Raw genomic sequence first — 14,269 nt, 5'->3', positions numbered from 1 at the left:
AAGCTGATTTTGGGCGTCCCCAACTGCTTTCCATCGCAGGAATGACCAAAGTTCCCGGGGCGTGTAGGAAGTGTAGCGAAGGCGGGACTGGGGCGTGCTTAGCTCATGGGCGTCCTCGGCCGATAATGGAAAAAAGAAAGGCATCTCTGACTAACGCTTGGCAGACTTTACTTGGTCCATTTTTTCTTGCGACCAAGCCTCAAAAATGTGCCCAAACTGACCAGATGACCACCGGAGGGAATCGGGGATGACCTCCCCTTACTCCCCCAGTGGTCACTAACCCCCTCCCACACTCAAAAAAACCTTTAAAAATATTTTTTGCCAGCCTCTATGCCAGCCTCAAATGTCATACCTCCACGACAGCAGTATGAAGGTCCCTGGAGCAGTTTTAGTGGGTACTGCAGTGCACTTCAGGAAGGTGGACCCAGGCCCATCCCCCCCCCACCTGTTACACTTGTGGTGGTAAATGTGAGCCCTTCTAAACCCACCACAAACCCATTGTACCCACATCTAGGTGCTCCCCTTCACCCTTTAGGGCTATGGTAGTGGTGTACAGTTGTGGGGAGTGGGTTTTGGGGGGCTCAGCACACAAGGTAAGGGAGCTATGCACCTGGGAGCAATTTCTGAAGTCCACTGCAGTGCCCCCTAGGGTGCCCGGTTGGTGTCCTGGCATGTGAGGGGGACCAGTGCACTACGAATGCTGGCTCCTCCCACAACCAAATGGCTTGGATCTGGTCGTTTCTGAGATGGGCATCCTCGGTTTCCATTATCGCCGAAAACCGGGGATGACCATCTCTAAGGTCGACCTAAATGTTGAGATTTGGGCGTCCCCAACCGTATTATCGAAACGAAAGAGACACCCATCTTGTTTCGATAATATGAGTTTCCCCGCCCCTTCGTGGGGATGTCCTGCGAGGACACCCTCAGGAAAATTTGGGCGCCCCTTTCGATTATGCCCCTCTTTGTAAACTACAAGCCTGACCACCCATCAAAAATCAAGGATAAACCTAAAACAAAACCAAAAGTTTCTTATACACAGATTGTACAAACAAAAAGTGGCAATAGGTGGATGCAGGTGAAGGATAAAACAAACTGTGTAAGACACTACTCAAAATCCCCACTATATATCCGTAGCCCACTAATATTTTACCTCCCATGTAGAAATCTCAAGTCATCCCCAAAAAACCCTTGTCATCCCTTCACCCTCTTTAGTATTAATGCTTGCAATTTATAATGTAGTGCTTGTACACCACTGACCAGAACAAGTTCAAAAGGAGTGCACTTGAAGCCTGCGATGTAAATATGAAATTTACCTGGAAGACTGTGGATCCAATAAGGGCCCCCTCAAAGACTTCAGCAGTAAAAGGCAGATTCCTGAAAGTGGGATCATTGTCATTAAGGTCCAAGAGATTCACCACAACTGTAGCACTGCTCATAGCACGTAAAGCCGGCCTCCCTCCTGCAGAGGAAGGGACATCATAATTAGCATGGAATGCTCTGAATTATTTCCTTCTATACCTTTAAACCTCTATTCTAAAACCTTTGTATATTTTACTTCTAATGTGGTTTATAAATTTTGAGTTATAAAACCCTACATTAGTGACAATTGTGTGTACAGGTTTGATCATGCCTGGCAAATTGTAGGTTTTGATGAGCCTTTAAGGGAACAGAAGCTTATACAAGCTCTACATGGTATAAATCTAAACACAACTGGGCTGATATTCAAAGCATTCATAGGCATGCAGCAGGCACAGCTTGCATATCTGTAGATTTTAAATCACAGACAGACCAAAAGAGTGGGAAATAGACCAGGCTGACCAGGAACAAACGAGAAGACTTCTAAAGATGGTAGAGCATTTACTGGTGAAGACTCGACACAGCACTGTGTTTCGGTGGTTAGCCTGCTTCAGGAGTCTTCATATTGTGTATGTAAAATCATCAAAAGGTAAATGATCGTTGATAAAAGTTGATGAGAAAATCTGGTCTAGAAAAAGACCTTTGTAGAGAATTAGAAAGTGCAGCATCAATGTGCTGCACTTTCTAATTCTCTACAAAGGTCAAAGTGCTGTGTTGAGTCTTCACCAATAAATGCTTTACCACCTTTAGAAGTCTCCTTGTTTGTTCCTGGTCGGCCTGGTCCATTTCCCACTCTTTTGGTCTGTCTGTTAGTATACCGTGGGATCTCAGTGTTCCTCTGCCTAGGTGGACTTTCACTGAACCTTTTACTTGGAACCAGACCATGGCTTTCCCAAGTTGGGACAACGTGCTGAGCTATAGTGAGGATTATCTCCACAAATTGTTGGAACAACCAAATGCAGAAGACTATGATGATATCTCCACTACGGAATCGATCATGGACCAATGGTTGAATGTTATTAATGTTAAAAAGAATATTGTCAAGAATATTTTAAATCACAAACTGAGCAAATCCCAATCAATCAATACATTTTAGGTGCTGATTGGAGCCTATTCCATAATGGAACATAGGCACCTACTTAAAAAAAAAAAGAGAGCTGGAATAAATGCCCGCACCTAGATTGTGAAAGTACATGCATAGATTTTAGTAATTTATAATCTATGCATGTAACCGTGTGCCCTCCCCACCAAAACTCCACCCATCAGTAAAATATGCACCATTGAATATTGTCATGTACTTTTATAATTGTACATAACTGGAAACTGTTCCTTTACATGCAGACGTACTCGTATATGCGCATAAATGAATACTGGCATTTACTTAAGAATTTGCCACTCAAATCTAGGCAGCTGTTTATGGAATTACCCTTTAACCTCCAGATTCTATATATGGCACCTTAAGTTGCACATAAAAATTTGGCAATGCGGCCAAATTGTGTATACAACTTAATTGGTTAACAAACCAATCAGCGCCAACAACTGCCTATTAACTTGCAATTATCATCACTGATTGGCACTAATTAGAATTTCCACGTGGCGCTTTCTAAGCGTATTCTGTGAAGTGGTGCATGTAAATTCCAATATGCGGATCTCAAAAGGGGGTAATGCCACATGAGGGCATGAGAGGGGCATAGGTGGGGTATTCGTAAAATTTACATGCACTGTTATAGAATATGCCCGATCCATGCCTAAGTTAGGCGTGGGCATTTACACCAGGTTTTAGTTGGTGTAAATGATCAAGACTAAATTTTAGCCATGGGAACGGGAACTAAGCATATTCTATAAACTGCGCCTAACTTTAGGCGAGGTAGTGGGAGGCGGGGCTAGTACTGGGCAGACTTATATGGTCTGTGCCAGAGCCGGTGATGGGAGGCGGGGATAGTGCTGGGCAGACTTATACGGTCTGTGCCAGAGCCGGTGGTGGGAGGTGGGGCTGGTGGTTGGGGGGCGGGGATAGTGCTGGGCAGACTTATACGGTCTGTGCCCTGAAAAAGACAGGTACAAATCAAGGTAAGGTATACACAAAAAGTGGCACATATGAGTTACCTTGTTGGACAGACTGGATGGACCGTGCAGGTCTTTTTCTGCCGTCATCTACTATGTTACTATGTTATAGATTAGCAGTAAGTGCTGTGGAATTCACCCTTCAAAGGTAATTCTGATATCTGATAGGAACCTATTCTAGTAAGTAATGTAGGTTTCTAGTTTCCCTTATAGAATACTAGCCTAACAGGATATGTATGAGCTTAAGTGTAAGCACTTACACCAACCAACAGTGATAGCACCTAATTGCTGCAGACATGCACATAACTTACAGTAGTCTAAACGTTACTTGCAAAAGTTTGAGCCCTGCTCATGTAAGCATTCCCATTATGCTATATGTACTCTATAGGGTAAGTGGTACTTAGCAATTACCCAGGTATGTGCATACATGTAAATGCCATTAGGCTAAATGTTTATGCATGTAATCAGTATGTTCATAGCGCCTAGGTCAGTGGTTCCCAAATCTGGTCCTGGAGGCACCCCAGACAGTCAGGTTTTCAGGATATCTACAATGAATATTCATGAGATAGATTTGCATGGATATGGATAGTACTAACATGGCCATGTGTATTCAATGCTGAACATACTTATGAACTGTCAGTACCAGTGCTAAACTTAAGATGGTGACCATGCCAGCCCAATATCAAGTGCACCATTTTTCTGCAAATTCAAATGAAAAATTAATAATTATTTGCTGATTTTAACAGCCTGAAAATAATAAAAAAGCGAATGTGGCAGTTGAAAAAATGTGAACTGCCTTCCAGTTCATTCTACTATGTTTTAAAGTGTTGTTAATAAAGCCCAAAAGGTCTAGTGATTCGATATACCTTCAATTTATCAGGTGAAGACAATTCCACGGTTGAACAGTACAATGATGCTTCTAACCTCTGAGCTTGTGATTGCTGTTCTGTTCTGTCTACTTTCAATAATCATGGACTACGCTAAGCAGCTGTCGAAGCATTTAAACATTAATGCAATTAATACAAACTATCCTCCAAGAAAGATGGGAGAAAATTAATAATTCACAAGTTCCACATAACATATTCTTATTAACAATTTGGGATCTTGCAACAGCTTTCTGAGTTTACAGCTTGTTTACTAAACTGCAATATTAACTAGACATAGTATTAATGTTTAATTATTAAATGCCTTTCATACCCAAATAACTGCAAACAGACACAGACAACAAAAACAACACCGACTGTCACTGGCATAAAAGAAACGGCTTATGTACAAGCTTTGAATGAATATGAAAAGCAGGGACAAGAAGAGATTATAGTGGGGCCAGAACAGAACCCTTGGGCATGCCACAGATGAAAAGGACAAAAGAAAGTTATAGTCCACCCAAAACATTCTGATACCAACTAAGAACTAATTCACCAGTGCCAAATGTCATGTTATATTATCTAACACTCACTCTCAAGGGTAAATCTAGAACCTTGTATTGTTTTGTATTATTAAGAAAAGATCTCAGACAATCAATTAGTGCTGTTTCTAGCTTGCAGTCTAATGGCTGATCTTAAAACCCCTCTTGTTTTTACTTATTTTTAATGTGGCTTTCACAACTTGATAATTTTTCATAAAATCTTTATCTGAACAACTGGAAAGAAACTTATCTGGCATATTTATTTATTGAGATTTTGCTCACACCTTTTTCAGTAGTAGCTCAAGGTGAGTTACATTCAGGTACACTGGATAGTTCTCTGTCCCAGGAGGGTTCACAATCTAAGTTTGTACCTGAGACAATGAAGGGTTAAGTGACTTGCCCAAGATCACACAGAGCGATTTGAACCAGCCACCTCTGGATTGCAAGACCAGTGCTCTAACCACTAGGCCACTCCTCCACTTGCCTTGAGTTTGATCCTGACAGCCCGATACAGTGCTACTGTTTCATCTCTGTTTTTTCAAGGGCTAATGTCTGAATATTAGCCAGTTTAACCTGAAATGTAACAAAAGACTCAGTATATCTTCTTATTTAAGTGGATTAAAGTTGGCTTACTTAAAGCCCCTTTTACAAAGCCGCAGCAAACGGGGGCCTGCTCTGGTGTCGGCATGTGTTTTTGACGCGCATCGAGGCCCCATTTTACCACAGCGGGTAAAAGGTAGATCTTTCTTTTTTTTTAGGAAATGGCCATGCGGCAAGTGAAGCACTTGCCACGTGGCCATTTCATGGGGGGGGGGGGGGGAGTACTTACCGCCACCACTGAAGTGGCAGCAAGGGCTGCTGCAGTAATCAGGCAGCTCGTGGCACTGCCCAATTACCGCCGGGTACACACCGGTGCTATAAAAACATGCACTGGGGGTGGTACTTCCTTTTTAGCAAGCAGTAAGCCCGCGTTGGGCTTACCGCCACTTTGTAAAAGGACCCCTTAAACAACAGTACCTTAAACCGTGCTATTCTTCATAGCTGTATTGGTTCAGTCGGCATCTTCAAAATGGCGCCTACCGATTTAAATAGATGCTCTGCAGCTGACCGCCAATCAAAAAGCTTTATTATTGTTAATTGAATTTTAAAGGGACTACTTACTAATCGCATGACCAATATTCTCTATTCTGCTTTATAGAAATGATTTCCACTCAACTCGTGAATTATGACCATTAGGACTAATTGACAGTAACTTATAAATCCAGCGCTGTTCTGTTCAAACGAAGACTAGCACGGGTTAAGTTACTGTTGTTTAAGCTAAGTTTAATCCACTTAAATAAGAAGATATACTGAACCTTTTGCTATATTTTAGGTTGAACTGGCAAAGATTCAGACATTAGCTCTTGAAAAAGCAGAGACGAAACAGTAGCACTCGATCGGGCTGTCAGGATCAAACTTAAGGCAACATATGCCACATAAGTTTTTTTCCAGTTGTTCAGATAAAGATTTTACAAAACATTATCAAGTTGTGAAAGCCACGTTAAAAATAAGTAAAAACAAGGTGTTTTTTAAGATCAATGACGAAGTAAATCAACTCAAAGAAGCAGCCATTAGACTGCAAGCTGGAAAAGCACTATTTGATTGTCTGAGATATTTTCCTCCTAAAAATAATAAGATAATAATAAAAAATTTACAATATAAGGTTCTAGATTTACCCTTGAGAGTGAGTATTAGCTAATTTATGATTACAAGGGTTTGCCACTATTAATGATAAGATACGTTATAATATATTATATCATATATATTATATTATCATATCCAAATTATGTACATTTGTCTACCAAATAATCCATGGTTTGTCTCCATCTTACATTGAAAACCTAATTGAGCTATCAACACTAAACATTGACAAACTGTCTAGAGACTCCCTTGCTCTACATTAACCAAATACAGTAAAATTAAATATAAAACGATTCATACTGCCGGTTTCTCACATCAGTGTACCAGGTGTTGGAACTCACTACCCAAACAATTACAGCACATCAAAAAATATTCCTCGTTTCGTAAAATGCTAAAAACATTCCTAGTACAATTGACTATTGCTGATGGAAGAAACCAACCTAATATCTAATATACCACAAATTCATGAACTTTTGTTTCCATTACCAATCACCCAAATGCTTCTTCAATTACGTTGGCTGTTACCAATTTATATTTGTATATTTTACATACTGCATGTTTAATGTAAACTAGTAATTGTGCAATTAATGACTTTGTTTAATGTAAGCCACATAGAACCTAAACTAGTTTTGGGATAATGTGGGATATAAATATAATAAATAAATAAAATAAATTTAAACATGAGATCAGCAAATTATGGTCAACCAAGTTGAATGCAGCATTGAGATGGAGGGAAATTATTATCTTTCCTGATAGCCATATTAATTCTAACCTCATTCAGTAATACCAAAAAGGAGATCTTGGTACTGTAGTTTGTATGGAATCCTGATTGATGGGATGCAAAGACAATTTTATCGACCACCATGGAGATGAAAGGCAGACTTATCAACAGTTGATAATTAGCTACTATAGAAAGGGTTAAAGTACATATTTATGAGAAAGATGCTACTAAAGTCTGTACCCCCCCCCCCCGATATTCAAAGCTATTTAACTGGCCAGACATGGCTGCTGACCAGTTAAATAGCATATCGGTGCTTAACAGTAATATTCAGCAACAGATAACTGGTTATGATATAGGGGATGGGATGACTTTTCTATGAGGAAAGGCTACAATGACTAGGGCTGTGGAATGGATGCACATGAATCACTTGTTTATGCTCTCCAAAAAAACTAGGACTAGGGGAGCATGCCATGAAGCTACTAAGTAGTACATTTAAAACAAATTGGAGAAAATATTTCTTCATAAAGGGCCTCTTTTACAGCAAGTAAAGAACTTGCCGCATGGCTATTTCAGGAGGGACCTTATTGCCCTTATAGCACGTGGAACTGCCCGATTATCACCGGGTACACACCCGGCGCTACAAAAATAAATATATTATTGTAGCATTGGATATGACAGCGTGCTGGGGTTAGGAACTACCGCTGGCTGCTGCGGTAGCCCGGTGGTAGTTCCTTTTTAGTGAGTGGTAAGCCCGCAATGGGCTTACTGCTGCTTTGTAAAAGGGGGCCTCAATGAGTAACTAAACTCTGGAATTTGTTGCCAGACAATGTGGTAAAAGCAGTTAGCTTGGCAGGGTTTTAAAAAGGTTTGTATAATTTGCTAAAAGAAAAGTCCATACGCCATTATGAAGATGGACTTGGGGAAAATCCACTGCTTATTTCTACGATACAAACAAGAAAGAAATGGCTAAGCTCTACCTTAATATTATTGTAGAATACGCAAATCTATAAAAGGAGAGCATGTTGACACAGCAGAAATGTGTTATATATATATAGGGGACGTCTCATAAAGTCACGCAGACACTTGCATGTGTCTGGCTTATATTAAGCCATTATGTTTGTGACAGCATATTTCTACGATAAGCAGCATATAATCTGTTTTACTGTTCTGGGATCTTGCCGGGTACTTGTGGCCACTGTTGGAAACAGCATACTGGGTTTGATGGACCTTCGGTTTGTCCCAGTATGGCAACGCTTATGTTCTTATGAATACTTACTTTAAAAAAAAACCATGGCATACCCTAGTGACAACTCAGCTGTATACAGGTACAAAAGTGAGGCCTACTGTCAGTAGCTGAGATGACTATCTTTCTCATTAGCTCTGCTTCCACAGGATCAGGATTCTCCCGGTCTAGCACGATCCCACTGGTTCGAATCTTCCCTGTTGTGCTATTCAAGACATAAAACTTGTTGGGTGGATTGATGCTGTACACCACTGTGCCATTCTCAGCCAGATCAGGGTCGTAGGCAAACACCTTATGTAAGGGAAGGAAAGAGAAACAGATTAAAAACAGAAGTGGGCCACAATACAATTTAGAAATAAATGCAATGCCCTTTTGATACACATCAGTAAACCTTAGGCTGTCTCGCACATACATATGCACTTTGCTGGAGTTTCACACAACTCAAAGGCCTTTGCTGCATTGTTTTATGAAAAGACATGCCAGTTATCCTTCTTTAGCAAGGGGAATCCTTAATTAATCTTGACAATATTCATTGCTTCCACTTTATCCCTTCTAAAATATCTGATTTTAAGTGGAGCATGGCTTCTTTGTTTTCTTCCAACATCAAACCCTGGCACCAGTGTAAGTCAGCAATAGAGCCTCATTCTTGTGTACTCACATCAAAGAATACACACAGAAAAGATTTTGTTCAGACCATCCTCTTTGCCTAGCCAAACTAAATGGATTGGACTTTTCTGCTTTAATCAGGAGTAAATTTCCATGAGTATAATGTGCATTTTTGTCCTTTATAGTCAGAGGATCACGTTAGACATAGGCATTGGGGGGAAGTTAACAATGAAACACTGAAAATAGGCCTTTGCTTATATGTCTTATTCCTTGCACAAGTCCGTTGGCACACCTTCTTTGAAAAGGAATACGGTACATGGGAGTGGCAGGACAGGTGACATACACGAAAGGCCATGGCACTTCAAAGGAAACAATGCTCTTTTCTCTTTTATTTTAAGTTCACAAAAATAAATTATATTTGACAAACAGAAGAGAAAAATTAATTTTCTGTGTTATTAAGCCACAGCAGGTATTCGAGCTCTGAGCTGATGACTGAGGAGCCTGCCAAAAACAGAGTAAAGTACAAATGATGCAAATGCTCCAGGCTGAAAACTCGACTCTTTGATCGGCAACAGATTCTTGGTTTCCAGAGGAGGAAACTCCGAATTTATAAGGACGATGAATTTTTATGTTCCAACTATATTTCTCTCTTTATAGCCTTTTTCACGCTCTCCCCTATCCCTCTATTCCTCTACTTACAGAAGGACTATTAGGATAGCATAGAGGTTTAAGCACAGATCTCTACAGCTGCTACCCCTTAGTTATGTAATCTCTTTTTGTTTAACTTACTACAAAGTGTCCTGTAAAATAATGCACACACTTATAGCTCTCTTTAAATAATGATTATGAACATCCAGCTAGCATTTCTAACTTGAGAAGAAAATAAATAATTAAAACTGTACATGGACAAACCACTTATCAGATAATGCAAATTAGGGCAGTACCAAATATTCATATTTGATTCCATTTGGCCACAAAAGTGCTCCGAATACATTATTTGTATTCAGCCAAATAGTGATTTAAATTCAAATATGAATAATCTGGGGCTCTACTGTGCTAAATCCTACTGAAATGAACACTTGATCTCTGATTTCATGTTGCTTTTTTTAGAACATAAGAGTAGCTATATTGGGTCAGACCAATGGTCCATCTAGCCCAGTATCCTGTTTTCCAAACAGTAGCCAATCTAGGTCACAAGTACCTCGCAGAAACTCAAATCGTGGCAACACTGCATACTACAAATCCCAGGGCAAGCAGTTGCTTCCCATGTCTGTCTCAATAGCAGACTAAGGACTTTTCCTCCAGGAATTTGTCCAAACCTTTTTAAAACCCAGATACGCTAACCGCTGTTACCACATCCGCAGGCAAAGAGTTCCAGAACTTAACTATTCGTTGAGTGAAAAAATATTTCCTCCTATTTGTTTTAAAAGTATTTCCATGTAACTTCCTCAAGTGTCCCCTAGTCTCTGTACTTTTGGAACGAGTAAAAAATAGATTTACTTCTACTCGTTCTACACTACTCAGAATTTTGTAGACCTCAATCATATCTCCCCTCATCTGTCTCTTTTCCAAGCGGAAGAGCCCTAACCTCTTTAGCCTTTCATCATACGAGAGGAGTTCCATCCCCTTTATCATTTTAGTCACTCTTCTTTGAACCTTTTCTCAGTGGCGTTCCTAGGGGGGCTGACACCCGTGGCGGATCGCTGATGCGCCCCACCCCCCAGGTGCAGCAAGACCCCCCCTGGCAAAAGACCCCCCCCCGGGTGCACGCCGCTGGGGGGATGCCGCGTGCCTGTCCGCTTCGTTCGTTTCCATGCTCCCTCTGCCCCGGTACAGGAAGTAACCTGTTCCGGGGGAGAGGGAGCACAGAACGAACATAGCGGACAGGCGCGCGGCACCCCCCCCAGCAGCGTGCACCCGGGGCGGACCGCACCCACCGCCCCCCCTTGGTACGCCACTGCCTTTTCTAATTCCACTATATCTTTTTTTAGATATGGTGACTAGAAGTGAACGCAATATTATTTGTTATGTTAAAGCTCAATGCCCATTACTTTCAATCAGTCAAATAATATTTTTCATTATTCATATTTGGCTGAATAGTAAAATATGCTATCCGGTACAGCTCTAATCCAAATGGAAACATAATTTGTCTCAATGAGGAGGGAAGTTATCAAGTTTTTGTTAGGGCTATAAACTGTGTTATTAGCCCCTTAACAGGAAAAAGTCTCTAATGCAGGTTGTCTTGTTCTAACACTACAAGAGTTAGGTCACCATGGATTACATAGTAATACTACTACTACTACTTAACATTTCTAAAGCGCTACTAGGGTTACGCAGCGCTGTACAATTTAACATAGAGGGGCAGTCCCTGCTCAAAGAGCTTACAATCTAATAGACAAGTGAACGGTCAGTCCGATAGGGGCAGTCAAATTGGGGCAGTGTGGATTTACTGAACGGTAAGGGTTAGGTGCCGAACGCAGCATTGAAGAGGTGGGTTTGTGCAGTGCTGCGTACGCCTTGTAGCGCTATAGAAATGCTAAATAGTAGTAGTAGTAGTAGTAAGCAAAGACTTGAAGATGGGCAGGGAGGGGGCTTGGCATAATGGCTCAGGAAGGTTGTTCCAAGCATAGGGTGAGGCGAGGCAGAATGAGCGGAGCCTGGAGTTGGCGGCGGTGGAGAAGGGTACTGAGAGGAGGGATTTGTCCTGTGAATGGAGGTTACGGGCGGGAACGTAAGGGGAGATGAGGGTAGAAAGGTATGAGGGGCGGCAGACTGAGTGTATTTGTAGGTAAGAAGGAGAAGCTTGAATTGAATGCGGTATCTGATTGGAAGCCAGTGAAGTGACCTGAGGAGAGGGGTGATATGAGTATATCGGTTCTGGCGGAATATGAGACGTGAAGCAGAGTTCTGAACAGATTGAAGGGGGGATAGATGGCTAGGTGGGAGGCCGGTGAGGAGTAAGTTGCAGTAGTCAAGGCGAGAGGTAATGAGAGCGTGGATGAGAGTTCGGGTGGTGTGTTCAGAGAGGAAAGGGCGAATTTTGCTGATGTTAAAGAGGAAGAAGTGACAGGTCTTGGCTATCTGCTGGATATGCGCAGAGAAGGAGAGGGAGATGACTCCGAGGTTGCTGGGCAGACTTATACGGTCTGTGCCCTGAAAAGGACAGGTACAAATCAAGGTAAGGTATACACAAAAAGTAGCACATATGAGTTTATCTTGTTGGGCAGACTGGATGGACCATGCAGGTCTTTTTCTGCTGTCATCTACTATGTTACTATGTATTATATTTATTTATTTATTTATTTATTTATTTTTAAGACTGCACAGAATAGAAGAGCAGAGCAGAGTGAACTCCTCCAGAATAATTCTTCCTTCAAACTACAAAGAAAATATTTTGAATATATTTTCAGCCTTTTATTGCAAACAAGGGCCTTGAGGCATCAATGCCATTATTTTTCTGTTTCGTAAGCTACAGTTTTCTTTCTGAACAGACAGAAAATAATTCGTTCTCATTTTCCAGAAGCAGCTGAAGGACCCTAAATTAGTTCTTAATCAGTTTTCCAGATGGGCTCTTTGAGGGAAATTGCAAGCTTGAGGTCTGCTACAAAACAAAAGTGGGCAAAATCAGCATGCACAAAAAAAAAAAAGTAAAACCAAGCATTCCAAATACTAAAAGTTTACTCCTCCCATTCTCCTAAAATATTCCACTCTGATGGGGCCACCTCATGTTGATTTTTCAACCAGTAAAGCTATGTTCAAAGAGATGAATGTGCTTGGATTGCCATTTGCCCTATCTGAAAACTGTCTTCCCCAACCCAACTAATAGTATACAAAGAGGCGTATTTTCAAAGCACTTAGACTTAAAAAAAAAATTCCTTAGGTTACTATCCAGCTTATAATCGAACGAGAAAAACGCCCAAGTTCCGACCTAAATCGGGAGATGGACGTTTATCTCACAAAAACGAATAAAGCGGTATAATCAAAAGCCGATTTTTGGGCGTTTTCAACTGCACTCCGTCGCGGATGCGGACAAAGTTGATGGGGGCGTGTCAGAGGTGTGGCGAAGGCGGAACTGGGGCGTGGTTATCTGCCGAACAAAGATGGGCGCATTTCAGCGATAATGGGAAGAAAGTATGCGTTTTTAGCTAGAATTTAGGACACTTTTCCTGGACCCTGTTTTTTCACGAATAAGGCCCCAAAAAGTGCCCTAAATGACCAGATGACCACTGGAGGGAATTGGGGATGACCTCCCCTGACTCCCCCAGTAGTACCTAACCCCCTCCCACCACAATAAAATGATGTTTCACACATTTTTATTTTCACCCTCAAATGTCATACCCAGCTCCCTGGCAGCAGTATGCAGGTCACTGGAGGAGTTGTTAGGGGGTGCAGTGGACTTCAGGCAGGTGGACCCAGGCCCATCCCCCCCTACCTGTTACAATTGTACTGCTTAATGCTTATTAGTCGTCCAACCCCCCCAAACCCACTGTACCCACATGTAGGTGCCCCCCTTCACCCCTTAGGGCTATAGTAATGGTGTAGACTTGTGGGCAGTGGGTTTTGAGGGGGATTTGGGGGGCTCAACACACAAGGGAAGGGTGCTATGCACCTGGGAGCTCTTTACCTTTTTTTTTGTTTTTGTAAAAGTGCCCCCTAGGGTGCCCGGTTGATGTCCTGGCATGTGAGGGGGACCAGTGCACTACGAATCCTGGCCCCTCCCACGAATAAATGTCTTGGATTTATTCGTTTTTGAGCTGGGCGCTTTCATTTTCTATTATCGCTGAAAAACAAAAACGCCCAGCTCACACATTGTTGAATAAAACATGGGCGTCTATTTTTTTCGAAAATACGGTTCGGTCCGCCCCTTCACTGACCCGTTCTCGGAGATAAACGCCCATGGAGATAGGCGTTTTCGTTCAATTATGCCCCTCCATGAGGCATATTTTCAAAGCACTTTGGAAGGCTAAGTTCCATAGGTTTCTATGGAACTTTGGGAGGCTAAGTGCTTTGAAAATATGCCTCTATGGGGGCTCATTTCTGAAAGAGAAAGACGTCCAAAAAGTGCCATAAAGCACCAGACAGATTTCCTCTCAAAACGTCCACATTGGTATTTTCAAAACCTGTTTTGCAGATGTCTATCTATGCATTTTGTTTGCAGTGCATCCAAATCACAAGGGGGCGTGTTGGTAGTATT

General features: G+C 41.7%; 1 protein-coding gene across 1 annotated transcript in view; it reads right to left on the bottom strand.

Annotated features, from left to right (window-relative positions):
- CDH23 (cadherin related 23) overlaps positions 1–14,269 on the bottom strand; it is a 1,475,307-nt gene that overhangs the window by 608,775 nt on the left and 852,263 nt on the right. The window contains exons 20-21 of the mRNA XM_030204991.1: positions 8,571–8,760; positions 1,314–1,459 (exon numbers count right to left, since the gene is read on the bottom strand). Coding sequence (XP_030060851.1) covers positions 1,314–1,459; positions 8,571–8,760 — 336 coding nt within the window. The remainder of the gene's footprint in view (positions 1–1,313; positions 1,460–8,570; positions 8,761–14,269) is intronic.

Source organism: Microcaecilia unicolor, chromosome 5 (genome assembly GCF_901765095.1).
Source record: "Microcaecilia unicolor chromosome 5, aMicUni1.1, whole genome shotgun sequence".
In the NCBI taxonomy this organism is placed as follows: Eukaryota; Metazoa; Chordata; class Amphibia; order Gymnophiona; family Siphonopidae; genus Microcaecilia; species Microcaecilia unicolor.
This window is presented reverse-complemented; position numbering and strand designations above follow the sequence as displayed.